This window comes from Carcharodon carcharias, chromosome 21 (genome assembly GCF_017639515.1).
Source record: "Carcharodon carcharias isolate sCarCar2 chromosome 21, sCarCar2.pri, whole genome shotgun sequence".
Classification (NCBI taxonomy): Eukaryota; Metazoa; Chordata; class Chondrichthyes; order Lamniformes; family Lamnidae; genus Carcharodon; species Carcharodon carcharias.
Genome location: NC_054487.1, coordinates 87,119,028 through 87,141,717, shown reverse-complemented (window position 1 = coordinate 87,141,717; position 22,690 = coordinate 87,119,028). Strand labels below are relative to the sequence as shown.

At 41.3% G+C, this 22,690-nt stretch overlaps 1 protein-coding gene across 9 annotated transcripts in view; it reads right to left on the bottom strand.

Moving 5' to 3' along the window:
* Positions 1–22,690, bottom strand: part of ppp1r12a (protein phosphatase 1, regulatory subunit 12A) — a 190,804-nt gene that overhangs the window by 72,657 nt on the left and 95,457 nt on the right. For all 9 annotated transcript variants that reach the window (XM_041215819.1, XM_041215821.1, XM_041215820.1 and 6 more), the window contains 6 exons: positions 15,550–15,709; positions 14,725–14,869; positions 9,488–9,562; positions 7,232–7,320; positions 6,930–7,084; positions 6,079–6,206 (listed from right to left, as the gene is read on the bottom strand). In XM_041215819.1, the coding sequence (XP_041071753.1) occupies positions 6,079–6,206; positions 6,930–7,084; positions 7,232–7,320; positions 9,488–9,562; positions 14,725–14,869; positions 15,550–15,709 (752 nt within the window). The remainder of the gene's footprint in view (positions 1–6,078; positions 6,207–6,929; positions 7,085–7,231; positions 7,321–9,487; positions 9,563–14,724; positions 14,870–15,549; positions 15,710–22,690) is intronic.

Below are 22,690 nucleotides of genomic sequence, written 5' to 3'. Positions count from 1 at the left end.
AGTCATATCATCTTTGAACATAAGGACAAAGAATTAACACCGCACTATTCAAATAAGTCACATCATTTACTAACGTAATACTAAACGTATATTAACGTAAGTGTATTTCTGTCTATGCACAGTGCCTTTGGTCCCCCAAGAGCTGAGGTGGGGGTGGTGGTGGGTGGGTTAACAGGAGACCACTATTGTTAAACTACAATGCCATGAATTACTCCATCGTTACATAATAGTTGGAGTTCATGCACTTTGAGGGCAGGTTAAGGCAATGCAACAAAACAGACGCGAAAAACGTATGTGCACACAAACCACACAAATTCCGCATTTTAATTCACATTTTCAGATGTCAGAACTATTTGTTTAAAAACATGAGGAAAATGAGTGTCATCACAACATGCACTGCAAAACTGGATACTTCTAGTAAACAGGTAACTTTACACAAAACACAAACCTCTGTGCACACAAAAGCCAGCTCACCATAACTTTTTCACCCTTTTGAGGCACAAGAACAATGCCAGTTTTACGCAAACCCTGACGCCAAGATGTCGGATCTAATGGCTCCGCCACAGGCATTAGTGGAGTAATGGATTCATACTGAAGCCAATTAAAACAAAAAGTGCAATGAGAAAACTGCAAGGAGAAATACGCAAGTGTGACATCAGTCGCATGCTATCAACGTGAATAAAATCATCAGCCAGAGAACACTTGAGGGACAAGTAGCTCAACACCTGACAGTATTATCAAACAGTGTATAGTCTTAAACTTTGAACAAATCAAAGTTAACTCACCACTTAGTTTGATATTTTTAATACTTGCTAGGTTCTATTAAAGTTCACAGCAGACTAGACTACACCTTGAGATCATAAGTTGAACAATTGCAGGTTGGGCAAACTGCTTCAAGTTCCAAGTCAGACTGCAAAATGTAATAACCATATAAATGTAAGACTGCTGCCAACATGCTGCAGCTCATTTCCAAAGATAAACACCTGACCAGGGCACACCATCAACAGACTTCTGTCAGAAGAGCAGCCTGACCTCAGTCTGACTGGCATCCTGGTGCAACAGTAACTGAGCTTTTACACAAGCATAAGGTTCCATTAGCATCACAAATAGTTTTTACTGTTTAGAGCCTAGCTGGAGTACCCACTTCTTATTTAATGCTTCAATTCAATGCGAGAAACTACCAGCTCCCAAATGTGGTGAGAAACTTGATGGAAGGCAGCTTATCATCTTGGTTTTACAGCCAATTTGGAACCTTAGATCCAATTTGTACTGCTTTTTTCAAGTAAATGCATACTTAACCCATTTTGCATCAATCTTTAAATGAGAGAATAACTGCACCAGTACAACTACTGGTTTCATTAAAAAGCAACATGAATCCATAATCGTAATCATGAACTGAAAGGCTGCAGACAAAAAAACTAAGTGACAATGTTAAACGTGTGCAAAACTGCGAATACAATAGAGAAAATAAATCTGGATACTTGAATCTAATCCACTAGAATAAGATGCGAACGCACAGATTCAAAACAGCTGAAAGCAACATTCACAAAGAACATAAGAAATGGGAGGAGTAGGACATTCGGCCCGTCAAGCCTGCTCCACCATTTAACAAGATCATGGCTGATCAGATTGTGGCCTCGACTCCAGTTCCCTGGCTGCCCCCATAACTCTTGACTTCCTTGCCAATCAAAAATCTAACTTGGTCTTGAATATATTCAATGAGCTAGCTTCCAATGCTCTCTGAGGTAGAGAATTCCAAGATTAACAGCCTTTGAGTAAAGAAATTCCTCATCTCAGTCTTAAATGGGAGACCCCTTATTTTTAAGCTGTGTCCCCTAGTTCCAGTCTCTCCCACACAGGAAAACATCTTTTCAGCATCCACCCTATCAAGACCCCTCAGGATCTTAGGTGTTTCAACAAGATCGCTTCTCATTCATCTAAACTCCAATGGGGAGAGGTCCAACCTTTCCTCATATAATAAGCCCTTCATCCCAGGAATCAGCCTAGTGAACCTTTCCTAAACTACCACCAACGGAAGTATATACCTCCTTGAACAAGGAGACTAAGTACTCCATATGCAATCTCACCAATGCCCTGTATAGTTGCAGCAAGACTTCCCCCACTTATATACTCAATCCTGCTTGCAATAAGACCAACATTCCATTTACCATCCTAATTACTTGCTGTACCTGCAAGCTAACTTTTTGTGACTCATGTGCAATGACGCCCTGATCCCTCTGTACCACAGAGTTCTGGAATCTCTCTCCATTTAAATTATCATGCTGCTTTTCCATTCTTTCTGCCAAAACGGACAACTTCACATTTTCCCACATTATACTTCATCTGCCAAATTTTGCCCACTGAACTTACCCAAATTCCTTTGCAGACTTTGTATCCTCCTCAACTTGCTTTCCTAACTATCTTTGTATCATCAGAAAATTTGGCTGCAATACAGTCAGCCCCTTCATCCAAGTCATTAACATAGATTGTAAATAGTTGAGGCCCCAGCACTGATCCCTGCAGCGCCCATCAGTTACTGTTTGCCAACCTGAAAATGGTCCATTTATGCATACTTTGTTTCCTGTTAGCCAATGCTCTATATTCATGGTAGTATATCACCCCAACGCCATGGGCTTTTATTTTGTACTGTTACCTTTTATGTGACACGTTATCGAATGCCCTTTGGCATACACTACAAATACACTACATCTACCTTGTTCCCCTTCAGCCACCCTGCTTGTTGCAACCTCAAAGAACTCCAATGCTGCCCAGCCGCATAGCAATCTTAAAGGGATTGTTTAGTGCCACAAACAAGCCACGCAGAGTGAATAAACATTAGAAGGAACATTGGTCAAAAGGTAAATTCAGGGCTGATGCCATGAATTTCTTCTGAGTATTAAATATAAGGAGCAGACTTGCAGATGGAAAGAGGAAGGGAGGGGAGGGAAACTGTAGAATCTTATTCGGTGGTTGAGCTAAGATGGGCTGAATGGCTTTCCAATCCAAAGGATTTAGGGAGGCTTTCATTTAGCATAAAAGTAAAATACTGTGGATTCCAGAAATCTGAAATAGAAACAGAATATGCTGGAAATACTCAACAGCTGTGGGGGAAAAACAAAGTTAATGTTTCAAGTCGACCATGACTCTTCTTCAGAACTGAAAGAGGATAGAAACGTGATGGGTTATAAAAAGATATATCGGACTCGCTGTTGTGTAAAGTTACATGACCAGTACAGATACAATGGAGACAGGGAAACTGGGAGAATGGAATGGAGTCCTTACAGGTGCTAGAGTGTGAGGAAGTGTTGTTGAGGGTGCTGTGGGAGTTGGTGGGCTTATAATAAATATTAGTAGACAGTCCAGCCCCAAAAATGGGAGACAGAGAAGTTGAGGAAGGGAAAGAAGTGTCGGAGATGAATCATGCAAAAGTGAGGGAAGGGTGGAAATTGGAGGCAAACTTGATTAAGTTTTCCAGTTCTGGACAAGGGCAAGAAACGACATTGATATAGCCATCAATGTACAGGAAAGAGTTGGGGGAAGGGGTCTGCGCAGGACTGGAACAAGAAATTCTTCCACATACCCCACAAAACAACAGGCATATCTAGGACCCATCAGTACCCATAGCAACACCTTATATTTCAAAGAAGTGAAATAAATTATAGGAGAAATTGTCCAACGTGAAAACAAGATCTGTCAGGTGATGGTTGGAGGGGATTGGTGGGGCCTCTGTTCAAGGTATTAGCATTTAGCATGTCGCAGAAGTATCTTGAAAAGCTTTGAATGGTTTTGATATTTCAATACAACCAGTGTCCACTGTGTATCACATAATCTAAAAAAAGTCTCCTCCACTTCTTCCATTCTTTAGCCAGAAATAAAGCACCAGAAAATCCTTTTCCTCAGTGTCAAAGCATGTGCAACACCTATCTGAACTACCTGATAGAACTTCCAATGTCCACTCAACACCTTTGATAATAGAAAAAACCTGGAACACTACAGCCATTATGGGTTTCCTGGAATTGCCAGAATTTTTCAAATCCTGACAGGGCCAAAATTGACTTGTAAATGATAGTTGACTGATGTGAGAAAACACTCTGTATAAGTAATCTCCTTAATACCTGGTCAGTTCACAACAAGGACAACTCTGCACGTGATGCACAACAGCTCACCCATTACTATCAACTTTAATAGTCTAAAAAACCCTGTAATAGAATGACATACTTGACCAGCATGAAAAGTTCCCTTCATTCTTTGGCTTCACATCATCCAAAGTTACATATTGGAGGGCTTATTTCATGCTAGCTATCCAAAGTCTCCAACATCAGAGATTGCCAAACTGTTAATCTTAAATAAAAGATGTCTGAAGCAGGTCCACAACTTCTTGACCTTAAACAACACCTCATTTATGAAAACACTCAAAGGACTGCAGCAGTTACACATCAGTATTCTATATAAAGTAAAACATCTGCACAGAATGCTAAGTTGCTTCACCTCTAGTGGTCCATCTTCGAAAACCCATCTTTGCCTGAAACACGATGCAGAAGATTGAGTGAAGTTTTTCTAGAATATGCATCAGGCCACATTATGCCTTTATACAAATTCTCCAACTTTTTCATCAAACCTTCTGCAATATCCAATATTAAGTATTTTGGCTCAGACATAACCAAACTCATATCCACTATAAGCCCAACTGCCAATTTACAAGTCTCTATTGAGACTGCCTGCTAATGCTGCTGACAATGGAGCAGACTGATGGAGTGAAGGGAAAGCCAAAGTGATATGAGTGAACTAACTAAATTAGTGAACTCAGCTGACAAAATAGGTTTTCTCTTAATTCTTCAAAATGAAAGAAGTTGCCCTTTCATGTCTCACTTGGAACATTCAGGTTTTCCATTATTTTGTCTACATCTGCATTCAGATTAAGTGAACCTCAACCTGTATTGTCTGGCATGTCAATATATTTAAAAAATCATCTAAGTACTTGCTTGAACCTGCCCTTCATTGGTCAAGAGTTTCTGATGCTTAATTTTTATCTGCCACCTGTTCTCTCTAAAACACAACTTTGCTGATTAGAGACATAGCTTTCTGTGCTTGTAGGATTGAGGTCACTTTCCAGTACAGAACCATGATTTGGCAGCAAGAGCTTGGGTAAATCCATTCAAAAATACATGGCTAACTAACACATAAAGTGCATTTCTTTGTGTTAGACTTCAGCTTGTCAAATTTCACATAGGAAGACTCATTTGAAGACTCATTCTAATCAAATTCCAGTATAATTGAACTCATGTGCAGTACTAGTTACATGCTTAAATGCTTCCATGAACTATTCCTGTCATATAACAAAAAATGCTTTGGCATTTGCGGTTCAGGGCAGCCTCAATATTTACTCCAGCTCCATCTGGCATATCTGTGCATAAATGATAAGTAATTAAGGAAGAATGCTGGAGTAACCACATTTAAATGTTTGTATTGTACTTCAAAAATGTCTTCCCTTCTCTGACCTTAAATACTGGGAGTTTTGAATGCGCATATTTTCACCCTGTTGTAACTATTCACTACAACGGTCTGCTCGACGAGCCCAGGACAGTGGTGATGTCAAGTCTTAAAAGGACAGTGACTGATTTCCATTTGGATAATCTACTCATTTCACATGCTCATTGCCAGTATTTGCAGTTCCATGTACCAACTGCAACCAATATATATTGAGATCCTTTTAGATTTCTCATGTTTAATCTTCACTTTCTCTATCCAGTGCCGTCTCTCTAATTAGGGAGGCAGGACGCATAGATCAAACAGTTTAATGCTGTCACCAAAATGACTACATCACTCAATTGCTGCAGGTATGTTTCACACAGAGCTATTTCAGACAAGATGTAGGACAGTATTTATCTTTCCCCTCAGATGTAAGGTTGCATTTGCTACACATTACAACAACCCAGCTAATAATTAAACTGACCCAATAAGAATTTTTGAACTGATTAAGATTTAAACCCTCCAGTGGAGTGTCCAAACACCTCTCCTGCCAAGATTTCTAGCCCACCCAATGCTGACCATTTAAAGTTTAAATTGGCTATCCCATACCTTTTTCACTGGTGATGTTGGTGTAACTTGATTTGTGGGCACTGTTGATGGGGCCACAGCCGCAGACTGTATACCTCCACTGTTGATACGGTTTACACTATTTACAGTTGCTGTAGGTTTGTTTTTTTCTGGAAGAAAATTGCACTTCTTAAATCGAGTAATGACTAAAGAAACCCACAAAATTAACTTATAAACTATCCAAGATAGTCATAGCATTCTATTTGTTGGAATGTTGCCGCATTGACCCATGTGCACCATATTCCAAGAAGTTTTAGAGAAAGGACAAATTAAAATCACTTTTCTTGTTTAATTTGCTAAATGTAGAACACAACAAATGGCATAACTTTTAATCATGAAATATTAGGGTACTACATGGTGCTGTTTGTCAGGCAATGGCCTCTCAGCTCTGGCACTTGAACACAAATGCAGCCCACGCTGATGGAAACATAATTCTGTCTGTTGCTGCAAAGGTTCTACATAGAAATAATTTTAGTCTCAATTCAGTTTCTAATGGATCTGAACTGGTTGCACATAACTGCTTCTCAATACCATTACTATGCAATAAATGAGGTTGACATTGTAAGGACAGATGTGAAGGGAATTTGACTTGACATGCTGTTTATGACTTCGGAGTGATTGATGCTGACATGGGATACATGAAGCAGAGGCTGTTCTACACCTCATCATTAGCATATCCCTCACTTTAATGGCACAGACTTGGCAATTTTAGACAAAAAAAATCCAGCAACTTTCAGAATATGGTCAACATGATTGGAGGTTTTGAGATGGTCCAATTATTCTAATCATGGCTGCATTTATGGCTAACAATTTAAAAATTTCTTGGAGGTTACCTGTCTCTGCTTCTGACTCTGAGTCCTCCTCCTCCTCCTCTTCACTGGAACAACTAGAGTCATCTTTTTTCCCCTCCTCCTCTTCGTCCACTTTCTCCTGCTCCAGGGACTCTATATGCACTGGAATCTTCTGTTCATTCAGCAGGGTTTCTTTACTGTTAAGAGAATTTCAGTAAGGTGCCAGTTTGTAGGCTATGAATGATCTTAATCATGAGCAGGAACAGGAAACAGAAAACTTGACTTCCCAAATGATGGAGCCTATCAATCATGACTAACATATTGTGAATCTCACTTTTACTTACCTTTTGATGGGTTTTAGTTGTTGGTTGTTCTCCATTGTTGTAGTTGACTCGATCAATGGAGATTTATTTGCTTGCTTCTCCCTAAAAAGCTTTTGGCGGGGAACAAAAAAAAATCAAGGTACAATTTTAAAATGGTGCTAGATTATAAAACTATTGAATAATTGCATTTCCATTCAGTGCAAGGCAACTGACTAAGAGAAGGGCAGAATTAGGAAAGGTACACAAAGTATTTATTTGTTCTCAAGGTGAACAGCTTGGGTGGGTAGTTTGAGACTGCTAATAATGGACTAATTTAAGTCAAATAGATAGGTGCTGTAACAGGAATTTAATAGAGTTGACATTCTAGAGCTTAAATTGGGTGAAAGGTTTTGTTACCCCCCAATCCATCTTAAGATGAGCAATTTAAATAGACTGATAACAAAATCAAGAGGTTGCAAGTTAAAAATATGAGGGTCATTTGGATAGTTTGAACCACGTGCAACATTTACTTGCGTGTTTGAAAACTTGAAGAAATCAAACTATACATGTCAAACAGAAAGTATTTTAAATTCTGATCTCAAAAGGCTGTTCATGTTATGGTAAATTATTTTTTGATTACAGAAAAAGCAATGACTGAAACTCAGAAACCATTTGTCCTCCCACCTCTGGGAGCCAAGTGCATTTTGACAAAGGATTCACAAAGGATTTCACATTGAATGTTTAAACCACATTTTGGGGAACAACAACCAAGTTGAAAAGGCCATGTCTCCATGATGCATGTATTTTTCACTGGGATAGTTCAATTTACACCTCAAGGAGTATCACAGGGTGCTTTGAGCAAAAACAGCTGTCAAAGGTGTAGACTTATTTGTCATGGCAACAAAAACATTACTGTAGAAATTTCAATGGCTTTGTCACTGAAAATGTAATGAATATAGGTCTGAAGAACACAGACAGTGTTTCTGGCTTGTATCAAACTGATGGGCAATTGTTGGAACTCAACAGGTCAAATGCGAATTGCTCAGTTTTGAACTTAAGTGGCTAGCAGCATGCATCTGTATCCCGATAAGTTCATGTAGCAAACAACTTGCCTCCGCTCTTTGACTGAGGAAACAGACAGATTGGGCAGTTTTATGTATTGGCCTCTCCCCAAACAGTGGCAAGATTATCAAAAAAAAACTACCATAGGGACAGACAGCCAATGCAACTTAGCAAGGACAAAGTGATGCACATTGGGTGAAGGGAAGGGAGCACATGAATGACAGCAACTGCAGAGAGAGGCTAATTTAAGTTTCTGAAAGGAGTAAGGAAAAAGAGAGGGGGCTCTGGCAAAGAGAGAACACAATGTCAGAGACACAGCAATGGGCTAAGGGCTTTAACAAAATGTGGGACACAAGGAAACAATTTCTGGGGGTGGAAAAAAAATGCAGACTTGATGACTGACCAGGTGACCAGTACATTAGGGGTACTCAGGTCAAATAGAATGTCAAGATGGCGAAGCACTTAGTGTAGTCTGAGCACATAACTGGTGGTAGTGATAAGATTTGCAGCAAAAGGCAAGCAAGTATTGGTAGGAATGGAAAAGGTGTGGCTTTGGTGGCATTCGGTTGGGTGGAAACATTTTCACTTTCTTTATCAGAACAAGTTGACATAATGGTGGAGGAGAGGTAAAGTTGGGTGCTACAGGTTTTGTCCATGTGAAAACTTACTCAGTGCTTGCGAATGGTGTCACCAGGGGATAACCCCAACAGGCATAATATAAATGTGCTGGTAGCAGGCCATCTATACACATGCAGATTTATATGTGTAGCAGTCATAGACTTTTTGGAAAAGTTACATGCAGGCAGACGTTCCACAATCTCTATTTCAAACAAATTCTTTTGCATAGATTAAAAACAGCAATATTTAGTCATGCACAATGAGAGTAGTCAAAAACAGCATTCGCCACTACTTAACATACTGAAAAGTTAACAAAAGGGGCTGTGAATGTGTCTTCTATGGTTGTCCTTCAAGATACCAATTCTGGTTTTAATGATAAATACTGAGAGTTCTATTAGAATGTCAGGCCTGAATCTCATAAGCCAGCTTTAATGTTTTGACCAGAGGGTTTCCTTCCATCCCTACTTAACTCGGCAGAAAGCTTTATATGTATTTGCATGGATAGTTCAATCACAATAAAACATGACTGAAGTTATATTGAAGAAATTCACCTCTTTTCTTCTGCCAAGAGACAGTTAATAAAAGAGTGATCATTTGTAATAGGTTCCAGAAACTTACCATATTCTGCCTTTTTTGCAACTCTTCTAAGTACCCAAGAATGTCTTCATCAGCTACATCAAAAGCTGTCTGCCCCTATGGACAAAATTCACAGGTCTCAGAAGAAGTCTACAGAAAAAGAAAAACCTTTCTACCAACTCAAGTGCCAAATTGAAAATAAAAGTTATTAATAAAACACAAACTGGGTTAGACAGTTTCAGAAGCCATGGTAACAAGTCTCAAACCATTCACATCACTCTCTTGGGAACTGAGGCTGCCAGCAACGAGGCACCACATTAGCTGATATTGTTCTTTGTTCATTCTCAAGTATTGTTCCCCCATTTCAAACCTGCAGTCATCAACCCTCTCCTCAAAAGAACTCACCCTGACCTGTCTTTGCCCCACCTCAAACCTCCCTTTCCTCTTCAAGGTCCTCCAATGTGTTGTTACCTCCCAAATCCATGCCCATCCAATCTATAATTCCATGTTTGAATCCGTCAGATTTCCAGCCCTGCAAAAGTACTGAAATGGCTCTCATCAAAATCACAAATGACATCCCTTGTGACTGTGACAAAAGTAAACTATCCCTCTTCATCATTCTCAACTGATCTGCAGTCTTCACATATTTGACCACATCATCCTCCTCCATCATCTCTCTTGGTGGAACCGCCCTCGCTTAGTTCCATTCTTGTCTACTGGAATTGTAGCCGCAGAATCACCTGCGATGATTTTCTTTCCACTCACACTCGTCTCTGGAGCTACCAGAGTATCTCTTTGGCACCCTTCAATTTTTCATCTACATGCCACTCCTAGGCAACATTATCCAACTACATATGGTTCTGCATGTGCACTGATGACTCAGCTTTATCTCACTATCACTTCTCTGGACCTCTCCAATGTCTCCAACATTCAAAATTGCACAAAAATTCTCAATTAAATATTGCGAATACTGAAACCGGTATCTTTGGTCCCCACTACAAGCTATATTCACTGGCCACCATTTGCATCCCTTCATAAACTTGATCATCCAAAACTCTGCTGCCTGTGTCTTAACTCGCAACAAGCCCCATTATGCATCACTCCATGCTGGCTAACTTATACTGGTTCCAGGTCAAACAATGTCTTAGAATCACAGAGCGACTACCGGACAGAAAGTTGCCATTCTGCCCATCGTATCCATGCCAGCTCTCTGCAAGAGCAGCTCACCAAGGCACACTCCACCACCTTTTCCCCATAGCCCTGCAACTTTTTTTCTCTTCAGATAATTATCCTATTCTCTTTTGAAGGTCTTAATTGAATCCGCCTCCACCACACTCTCAGACACTGCATTCCAGATCCTCACCACTCACTGTGTAAAATGGCTTTTCCTCATGCCGCCACCGTTTCTTTTGCCAATCTCCGTAAATTGGTGTCCTCTGGTTCTCAGTCCTACTGTCAATGGAACAGTTTCTCCCTATCTACTCTGTCCACATCCCTCGTGATTTTGAGCACCTCTATCAAATCTCCTCTTCATCATCTCTTCTCCAAGGAGAACAGCACCAACTTCTCCAATCCATCCATGTAACTGGGTCCAGGAATGAGGGATTTTTTTTATTCATTCACGGGAATATGGGCTTTGCTAGCTGGACCTGCATTTATTGTCCATCCCTAGTTGTCCTCAAGGTGGTGGTGGTGAGCTGCCTTCTGGAACTGCTGCAGCCCATGTGATGTAGGTACACCCACAGTGCAGTTAGGAAGGGAGTTCCAGGATTTTGACCCAGCGACAGTGAAGGAACAGCGATATATTTCTACGTCAGGATGGTGAGTGACTTGGAGGGGAACTTCCAGGTCGTGGTATTCCCATCAATCTGCTGCCCTTGTCCTTCTAGATGGTAGTGGGCGTGGGTTTGGAAGGTGCTGTCTAAGGACCCTTGGTAAATTCCTGCAGTGCATCTTGTAGATGGTACACACACTGCTGCTACTGTGCGTCGGTGATGGAGGGAGTGAATGCTTGTGGATGTGGTGCCAGTCAAGCGGGCTGCTTTGTCCTGGATGGTGTCAAGCTTGAGTGGGAGCTTCACTTATCCGGGCAAGTTGGGAGTATTTACAGTATCACATTGCAGAAGAGGCCCTTCGGCCCATCGAGTCTGCACCGACACATGAGAAACACCTGACCTACCGACCTAATCCCATTTACCAGCTCTTGGCCCATAGCCCATAGGTACTCTTTAAAGGATGTGAGGCAACCTGCGTCCACCACCCTCCCAAGCAGTGCATTCCAAACCGTCACAAGGTTTTGCCTCACATCTCCCCTAAACCTCCTGTCCCTCACTTTGAACTTATGTCCCCTTGTGACTGACCCTTCAACTAAGGGTTACAGCTGCTCCCTATCCACTCTGTCCATGCCCCTTATAATCTTGTACACCTCAATCAGGTCATCCCTCAGTCTTCTCTGCTCCAACGAAAACAACCCAAGTCTATCCAACCTCTCTTCATAACTTAAATGTTTCACCCCAGGCAACCTCCTGATGAATCTCCTCTGCATCCCCTCAAGTGCAATCACATCCTTCCTATAATGTGGCGACCAGAACTGCACACACGACTTCAGCTGTGGCCTCACCAAGGTTCTATACAACTCCAACATGATCTCCCTACTTTTGTAATCTATGCCTCGACTGATAAAGGCAAATGTCCCATATGCCTTTTTCACCACCCCACTACCATGTACTCCATCACACTCCTGACTCGTGTCTTGTAGATGGTGGACAGGCTTTGGGGAGTCAGGAGGTGAGTTACTCATTGCAGGACTCCTAGTCTCTGACCTACCTCTGTTGCCACAGTATTTATATGGCTAGTCCAGTTCAGTTTCTGGTCAATAGCAACACCCAGGACGTTGATAGTGGGGGATTTAGAGAAGGTAATGCCATTGAACGTCAAACGGCGATGATTAGGTTCCCTCTTGTTGGAGCTGGTCATTGCTTGGCACTTGTCTGGCATGAATACTACTTGCCACTTGTCAGCTCAAGCCTGGATAGTGTCCAGGTCTTGCTGCATTTAGAAATGGACTGCTTCATTCACGTGAATCTTTTCTGCACCCTTTCTAATGCTTTCACATCCAGGAATGTGATACCCAAAGCTAGACATAACACTCCAGTTGAGGCCGGAAGTGTTTTATACAGCTTTATCACAACTTCCTTGTTTTGGTGCTCCATGCCCCTATTTTTAAGACCCAGGATCCCATATATTTTATTAACTGCTTTCCCAACTCCTGTCATCATCAACGATTTATGCACATGTACCACTAGGTCCCTCTGCTCTTGCACCAAAAACACACCCTCTCACTGATCACTGATAGGATTAAACAAAATTTTGCCTAATTTATTATTCCAACTACAGTCTACTTTGTTGCCATCAGGTCCAAGTACTTCAAAGGCTTATTAATACTCCTCACAGCAAACTAGTCCTCTTTACCCTTGCACTACAACCCTCTTGTCATATCTTCATCGTGAAGCAGTTTTCATTCAAGACTGCCAAAATACGGAATCTCAATTGCTCGACTACACGTCTACACTACAAAAAGGCATTTTGACTACACCTACACTTTGACTTTAGCTTTATGTACCGTTTACCGCCAGTGTAAATGCCAAGACTGTGATTAGGCGAGATGGATGTTGTTCTTGCTTTCAGTCTTTTATTCCAACTCAAACAGTGTGACAAGGAAATGGATCTGGAGGATCAGCGTTAACATAATACCTAGTGCAGCTCAGCAGCCAAGCTTCAGAATAGCAAGTTAGTTTACAATGCTGGCTTGTGTATCTAAACTATTGAACAAAATAATTAATGAGAACATTTCCAATAGAATGAGTGTTTACTGGTGTTAATACACTAGAAGCGCCTTTTTCTGGTTACATGGTTTCCTTATGGGTCACTGCTACCTATAGAAGCACAAATTCAGTTTGCCACCAGACACCTTCACATTCAGATGATGTTGATATTAAGTTTACTGAGAGAGGAACTGAGTCAGAGAGATCATAAATATAACAGGGTATTAAGTCTAGTGTGTGCTGAGTTATCTTATTCAGCCGGAGATACAGGCACAACAATTACCTTCAGTTCTCCTGAGCCAAGGAAGGTGAAAAGGAAACCTGTTCAGCTTAAATCACTGCTCTGCCTCTCCACCACACCCCAATCGCCCAATACCTTGCCAACACTGACTGCCAATGTTCACCACTGATGAATGGTTATCCAAGTGTGCTATCAGAGGCTGCCTAATGCCTGTGAAACCTCACTGTAGCAAGGAGACAACGCATTCAGGAAAAACAGGGAGGGAGAAAAAAAAAACTGGACTTAATAGTGTCTTAGGATAATGCCTTACAAAACTTTACTATCACAGGATTAATCACCTTCTCAAGGGCAACCAGGGATGGGCAATAAATGCTGGCCCAGCCAGCGGGGCCCACATCACATGAATGAATATAAAATAAACCATGATTGAATACAAGAAAATAAATAAATATTCATGAGGGCACTAAAGCACAAGCTATATGCACCTGTTGGATGAGACAATAAAACTAGGCACCATCTGCTCTTTCTCAGGTAGGCATAAAAGATCCCATAGCATTTTGAAGGTGATCAGAGTTCTCCTTGGTGTCCTGGTCTATACTTATTCCTCAATCAACATGATAAAAAGCAGACTATCTGGTCATCACATTGTTGTTTGTGGGATCTTGCTGTGTACAAATTAGCGGCCATGTTTCCTACTGTACAACAATGATTACTATTCAAAGAGTACGTCAGCTGTAATATATTTTGAGACATCCTTATGTCACGAAAGGTACACAGAAATGCAGGTCTTTCTTCCACTAAGTGTATCCCAATATTCTAAAGATCAATGGATACTCCTGTGCTGCTATTTAAACGCAATGCTTAAAAGCCAATTCATGAGGTCACTGAAATTCTGGACAACGTGGTATAATAGTTGGCTGCATTTTTTGCCATCCTCTGAGGGGATTTCTGGCAATTGTTTTTACGATTAAGTAGCTTGTCCGATCACCTCAGAGGGTATTTAGAGTCCCTTCGCTATCAACGGATAGGAATCATCTGTTCATCAGGCTACCTAGTTTGTGACAGGTTCATTTCCCTGGCAACTTGTGCACTGTTGCAATTTCAAGCAAAATGCTCTGATCTTGCAATCATTTAACCATCCTTTTCTCTTTACACTTGAGACTTAAAAAAAAAACTGGTTACCACTAACAAAAAAAATGTAACTGGCAACAAACCACTTTGTTGATCGTCTCCATATCACAGAAGCTTTCTACCAGGATTCGGCAGGTTTCCTCTTTACCCCAGTGTGCTGCAGCGTGAAGTGGAGTCCAGCCATCATAATCTTTGATATTTACATCATAACCTGCCTGGATTAGAAGCCTGTGGATTTAAAAAAAGTCACCTTTTCAAAAAAAGTCAACCACAAAAGAAGAACACCCCCATAAATGTCTTCTCTGAGTTACAGTAGCTTTTTGGAACTTCAATGTATATTTTAATAAAGTTAAATTGAGCCAGACGTCTACAAACTCAGGCAAACACTTTTGATTCAGCTGTACTATATCAATCACTTCTCAGTCATAAACACTTCAAGACAAGCCCAAAGTTTGGTGTCAACAAGGCAAGAACATGCTAAGAGGGTACAACACCCCAGTGAACAGGCTCGCTTAGCCAACTGACACCTGGTAGGTGCATTTTACGACAGTCTTCTGTTTACAGGTTTCAACTCAGCGAGTTCCATGTACTGCCACTTCTCAACATTTAAATTGCCTTGAGCCACCTAAAGTCACCTGATTCCTAAAGCAGTCAAACAACGTGTAATTAAATTGCATGCTTCTGTTCATAGCTTACAAGCATCATGAAGTATCCCACCTCCATCAAATATCTACAGGGGTATGAAATAAATAAAACCACAACCAGTCATTTTAACTACAGTAATTACAATTTTGATACACAAGTTACCCTAGTGCATCATGCAACAGATAAAAAAGGAACCAATTTGCTTGTTTCAATCGTTTATTTACTTTTGCATACAAAGTATTGGAGTAGTTTTGAGTACGTACTTTAAAACCTCCGAGTAGCCTTTAGCTGCAGCTACATGAAGAGCTGTTCCCCCAGATTTGGGGTGCCTATTGTCATTTATTTGCCCACTATTTAACCACTGCCTGGCATCGCGGAGCATTATTCGTTCTTCTTCTTTCCGAGCTGCCTCTATGTCCACTCCTAAACAAACAGATCAGTTCAAAAAGCAAATTAGCAAAACAGATTAGCCGCACACCTGCTAATGAATGCTAAGCATGCATCATTACGTTTAAACAACTTGGCATACTTATGAGTCAGAGGATATTTAGGGTTTAGCACAGAAACCAAATCCAAACACAGCAAAGAACCTATTCAAAAAAACATGGATATCTAAAATGTGGATTGCAACATGACATCTGGGCTAATTAGGGCTACTGTTCTACAGAGCAGATGGCATTAACAACTGCAAAATTAAGACTTTATGAATGAAAATTGAATTACGTTCGATTAAAAGTTATTGATTTTGCTTGTGCAATTGTGATCATACAGTAAATGACATCCAACTTACCTTTTTATGTTTATATTCCCTTTAGGCTCATGACATAAGGAATAAAGGGAGGAATGAAATTGCACACGAGTGCCTTTTCACTAGATCAGGACATCTTAAAGCATTTCAAAGCAAAAGTACTCTGATGATGTAAGGGAATGACAGTCAACTGGCATATAGCAACAGCCCACAGGTGAGAGACCAGATAATCTGTTTTAGCAACTTGGGTTGAGGAATACATATTGACTAGGACACCAAGAGAACTCCAGATAGCACCATGACACCTCTTAAGTCCATTACATCCTCTCTGCCATTTCCTCCATAAAATCACCTATTTCCACCCTTGCCTCCACCCAGATGTTGTTGAGACCCTTATCCATCATTTTATGTCGAGACTCCAGTTCGCTTACCATTTTCCAGTCTCCAGGAACTTGAACTCATCCAACACACTGTTTCCCACATCCCATTTCATACCAAGTCCTGTTCATTCATCACTCCAATGCTCACTGACCTAAATTAGCTCCCAGTCCATCAACACTTCAAATTTAAATGTTCATTTGAACATTCAAATCGCTCCTAGCATTGCCCTCGCTCCCTCCCACCATTTCTTACCTCCTCCATCTCCACAACTCTGAGAACATTACATTCCTCCAAAGCTAGCCACTTGCACATCCCCAATTTCCTTCACTCCACTGTTGGTTGCTGTTCTTCAGCCCAAGGCTGAATTTCCCCCCTCAACCTCCTCAGCTCGCTCTTTAAAATGTTCCTACCTCTGAACAAGCATTTGGTCACCCACCCTCATGTTTCATCCTTCAGCCAGTGTCAATTTTTGTCTCATTACACATCTGCAGAGCCTTTTACTAAAGTGCAAGTTTTTGTTGGTGCTGTTACTGATCTCTGTTCAATATGTCAGAAAGACTCCACCAAGTAACGCACTGTGGTCAGCTTACATTATCATGTAGTCTCAGACTGGCAGCGAAACTCACAACCCACTTCAAAAGGTGAGCCGGAGCTGATACCCCAACTGGCTGAAATGCTCGTCAGAACACAATTTACAAATATTACAGTGACCCACCTACCTCAAGGGGAAAGACTGATTTAAAAGCATGGTTAAAGTGTGGAATATGAAATACATTTACACCCACACATCACATCGGTCAATATCTGAAACGAGAAACAGGTTTAACATATCCAGTGCAGACCTATCATCACAACTGGCTAAAGGATCTACAACGTTATGATTTTCCTATCCTGATTTTTCAGATGCAGACAAACTACAGTTCCATAGCAGTTATAGTTCCATAGTAGTTAAAACACAGAAATAGGCCTTTCGGCCCAACTGGTCTGGGCTGTTACTTTATGCTTGAGCCTTTTGCCATCCTTCATTCAACATATCCTTCTATTCCTTTCTCCCCATGAGTTCACTTAACTTCTCCTGAAAGCTATGTTATTTGCCTTAACAACTCCTTGTGATAGCAAGTCCCACATTCTCACCATGCTGAATAAAGTTTCTCCTGAATTCCTTAATGGGTTCATCAGTGACTATCTTATATTTACAGCTACAAGTTGTGCTCTCCCCCACAAATGGAAACATCTTCTCTATGTCTACCCTATCAAACTCTTTTATAATCTTGAAGACTTCTATCCGGTCACACCACAAGACTTGTCTTTCCTGGAGAAAAGGAGCCCCAACTTGTTCAACCTATCCTGATAGGTTGTATTCATCACTGGTGCAGGAGCAATGTCTCAACAAAGAAATTATCATGTCACTTCTGTGACTTGGATGTCAAAGGTCTTTAAAATTATCAAGGGATTCTTGTGGGCAAAGGCCAAAACTCAGATCCATAAATATAAGATAGTCACCAATAATTCCAACAGGGAATTTAAGAGAAACCCCTTCACCTGGAATGTTGTTGGAAACTCACTACCACATGGAGTGATTGAGACATATAGCACAAATTTATGGGGAAGGTAAATAGCCACAAGGGAGAAAGGAATACAAGGTGTGCTAATAGGGTAAGATGAAGTAAATAACAGTGGGAGGACACTCATGTGGAGCATAAAAACTGAGACTGGTTGGACTGAATGGCCTGTTTCTGTGCTGCAAATGCTATATAATTTCATGGGAAAAAAGTCCCTCTTGTCATTATGCAAGTATAATCACAACAACTGCAGCAATTCAAGGCTGAAGCTGACCACCATATTTTGTAAGTCTTCAGGAACAAGTAATACATGGGTCTTGCCAACCTCACTCACATCCCAGCATTAACAAGGGAGAAACTCTGCCATAGTCATTTTGTGTGTCTTTGATGGGTATTAAAACTCTCTTTTAATGCGATGTGTAATATATAATTCCAACACAATATACAATTCCCTTTCACAGAATGAAATCTCACAATTAGAGCATGTAAAACATACAGTAAACTGAACAGAGCAAGGAGTAACACTTCCCCTGTGCTGCACGGCCTGAAAGTCCCCATGCAAGCAAGTGCACTCCTTTAAATGACAGTGCATCCACTGCAGCACAAGAAAATTTAAAGGGGTTGTGCACTTAAAACAAATCACCCACGCACTCCGCAAAACAAGGGGGAACATTGCCAAGTTAAAGGTTCAAGCCCAATTTGAAAATAGGGCTGTCTCACCTACTGCAGACACACAACACTCATTTCATTAACAAGATAAAAATGCGAGGGAAATCCTTTAAACAATACCGTCCCATCTAAGTGGGACATCCCAGCTTACCTTTCAATTTGAGGGTGAACAACTATTCTCAACTGTCATCTTTCCAAGCCTTACGCAAGAGATAGCCATATACAGTGATGAACACAAAACTAATTAAGTTACCTACGAGATGGTTCAGAGGTTCAAAGAGGAATGCCTGACCTCCAATATCTGCCTGCAGTTATGTGGTCAAAATAAAGAACCTGGTGGGTCAAGTTCAATGGCTTAATCAGGCACTTGCTACTGGGTAGCATGATTTTAATAAATCAAAGAAAGTTGAGATAGAAATTACAAGGTCTTCCAAAGAACTCATACAGCCAGACCTCCCCAACATATGCTTATCATAGAACTAACTAGCACACATTTTGAAACTAGGCAAGGATAGTCACATTCAAAACATTGTTAACAGCCCTAAGCCGAGATCCAGACAAGAGAAAAACTTCCAAGGAGCAGCTAATCTTGAATAATCACCTTCATTTCTTCTAGCACCATGTTTAAGGCAGTCATTCTCATATAGTATCAATCTTAGATCAGTGGTAGCTCACTCAAGTCAAAGTTGTGAGTTCATGGCTCCAGAAGCCTGAACACAATCCAGGCTGAGACGACACTGCCGTTCGGATAAGAGTGCTGCATTGTCAGGGGCACCATGTTTTTTAAACTAAGACCATCTGTCTTGTGCGGTGGATGTTAAGGGTCAATTGCATTTTGCTCAGAGCTAGAGTTCAGTAGCATCCACAATTCCTCAGATAATAAAGCAGTCCCATGCTCGCATGCAGCAAGACTTGAACAACATTTAGGCTTGGGCTGATCAGTGGCAAATGGCAGGCAGAGATCAGCTCCAACAAGAAAATCTAACCACCTCCCCTTGATGTTCAACAGTATTACCACTGATGACCCCATTCTCAACATCCTGAGTGTCATCATTGACCAGAAACTTAGCTGGATCAGCCACATAAATACGGTGGCTGCAAGAGTGAGTAACACCTGCTGACATCTCAATGTCTCTCCAACATCCACAAGGAATAAATCAGGACTCTGGATACTCTCAAGTTGCCTAGATGAATGCAGTTCCCATAACAACCAAGAAGCTCAACACCATGCAAGACAAAGCAGCCTAAATGATCAACTGTGGAACATTTCAACTCATAAAATGCCTTAAAATTCCCTGGTCATTGAGCCATTTACAATACAGCCCATCAAGTCCATGCTGGCTCCACATGGAGCAATCCATTTAGTGCCAGTCCCCATTCTATCCCCGTGACCCTGCAGGTTTATTTCTTCAAGTGCCCATCCAATTTCCATTTGAAATCATCGATTGTTTCCAATTCCAACCTCATGGGCAGCAAATTCTAGGTTACTGTGTAAAAAATGTTCTTCCTCACATTCCCCCTGCATCTCTTGCCCACAATCTTAAATCCATATTACCTAGTCCATGTACCATCAGCGAATAGGAAGAGTTTTTATACTCATTTATGGGATGATGGCATCACTGGCTAGGCCAACATTTATTGCCAATCCTTAATTTCTCGAGAGGATGGTGGTGAGCTGCCTTCTTGAAACGCTGCAGTGCACCTGGTGGGGGTATTCCGACAGTGTTGTTAAGGAAGGGAGTTCCATGATTTTGAACCAGCAACAGTGAAGTAACCATCAGGATGGTGAGTGGCTTGGAGGGGAACTTCCAGGTGGCGGTGTTCCCATGTATCTGCTGCCCTTGTCCTTCTCAGTGGCAGAAGTCACGGGTTTGGAAGGTGCTGTCAAAGGAGTCTTGGTAAGTTTCTGCAGTGCATAGTACACAATACTGCCACTGTGATGGTGGTGGATGATGTGCCAGTCAAGTGGCCTGCTCTGCCCTGGATGGTGTCAAGCTTCTTGAGTATTGTTGGAACTGCACTCATTGAGCTAAGTGGAGAGTATTCCATCACAATCCTGACTTTGTGCCTTGTAGATGGTAGACAGTCCTTGGGGAGTCAGGCAGTGATTTATTCTTTGTAGAATTCCCAGCCTCTGACCTGCTCTTGCAGCCATAGTATTTATGGCAGGTCCAGTTCAGTTTCTGGTCAATGGTAACCCCCAAGATGTTGATAGTGGGGGATTCATTGATGTTAATGCCATGGGGAGATGGTTGGATTCTCTCTTGATGGAGATGGTAATTGCCTGGCATTTGTGTAGTGTGAACGCTACTTGCCACTTATCAGCCCATGCAATGTCCAGGTCTTGCTGCATTTGGACATGGACTGTTTCAGTATGAGTCGCCACGAATTGCGCTGAACATTGTGCAATCGTCAGCCAACAACCTCACTTCTGACCTTCTGATGAAGGGAAGGTCACTGATGAAGCAGCTGAAGATTGGGTCTAGGACACTACCCTGAGGAATGCCTGCAGTGATGTCCTGGGATGATTGACTTCCAACAATCACAACCATCTTCCTTGTGCGAGGTAGGACTCCAACCAGTGCTGAGTTTTCCCCCTGATTCCATATCCCCCTGACACCTTAGCTAAACCTGTCATAATCTTGTACACCTCTATCAGGTCACCGCATAACATCCTTTGCTCTATGAAGAATAACCCCAGACTTCCCAACCGAACCTTGTAGTTAAATCACATCACAACCCCCCACCCATTCCTAGAACTGTTCTGGTAAATCTCCTTTGCTTCCTCTCAAGGACTTCCATATCTTTGCGAAAATATAGTGATCAGAAGTGGATGCAAGGCCCCGAGCTTTATAAAGGTGCAGCATAAATTTTCCTGCTTTTGTGACCAAATCCTCTACTTATGAAACCCAAGATCCCATGCTTTGCTAGCTTCTCTCTCACTGTGCTCTGCCGCCTTCAATGATCAATGCACGTGCACCCCAGGTCCTTCTGTTTCCGCATATAATTTGGAATTGTGCCATTAAGTTCTGTCGAAGGGTCATGAGGACTCGAAACGTCAACTCTTTTCTTCTCCGCCGATGCTGCCAGACCTGCTGAGTTTTTCCAGGTAATTCTGTTTTTGGTTTGGATTTCCAGCATCTGCAGTTTTTTTGTTTTTATTACCATTGAGTCTATACTGCCTCTCCTCATCCCTTCTGCAAAAACGCATCACCTCTCAAATTCTGTTATGAATTCTACCTGCCACTTGCCTACCGATTCTGCTAGACTATGTCCTGTTGCAGGTAATTACTATCATCCTGTCCGTCATTCCTCCAAGTTTAGTATGATCGGCAAATTTTGAAGTTCTACTCTGTATTCCAAGTCATTTATATACCGCAAAAAAAGCAGTGTCCTAACATTGACCCTTGGCGAACATCACTGTCTACCACCCTCTAGTCCGAAAAACCACCATCTACTCTGACACAATGCTTTCTGTCCTTAAGCCAATTTTTTTTTAATCCAGATAGTCGTTTGGTAGCACAGAACGTGAGTATTAGATTGGATTAGAGTATTGGAAACTGACCCTCCTATTCCTAAAGCCTTGGTGAACAATATGTTCTCAACATTCCTGTATTAAGGAAGTTTTGAGGAAAATAGATCTGGTGAAAGACAAATGCTCAATATGAAATATTTCCTACCTCCAAGGAGTTTCTTTTCTATTACTACTGGAACAGTTTACGTGGTAATACATTTGCTGCACAGGATTGTGAAACTATATTGCATTGTGCTATATTATTACGCTATTAATTTTATTTTCCAGGCTTTGCTGAACAAAGACCTTACAGACAGATGGAAAAATTGCCTGCAGAGGGCGATGTAGTATGCTGTTGGGCTTGAACAGAAGAGCATGTTTCCTTACAATGGATTTTTTTTAAATAGCAGAAACTGAAATGAGGTTCAATAAAGTTAAAAATTCAACTTGTGTGTCAAATTTAAATTAAAATCTGGTAAAAAAAAAAACGGGCTCAATCAAGATAGAACTTGTAGTCTTATCACATCTCA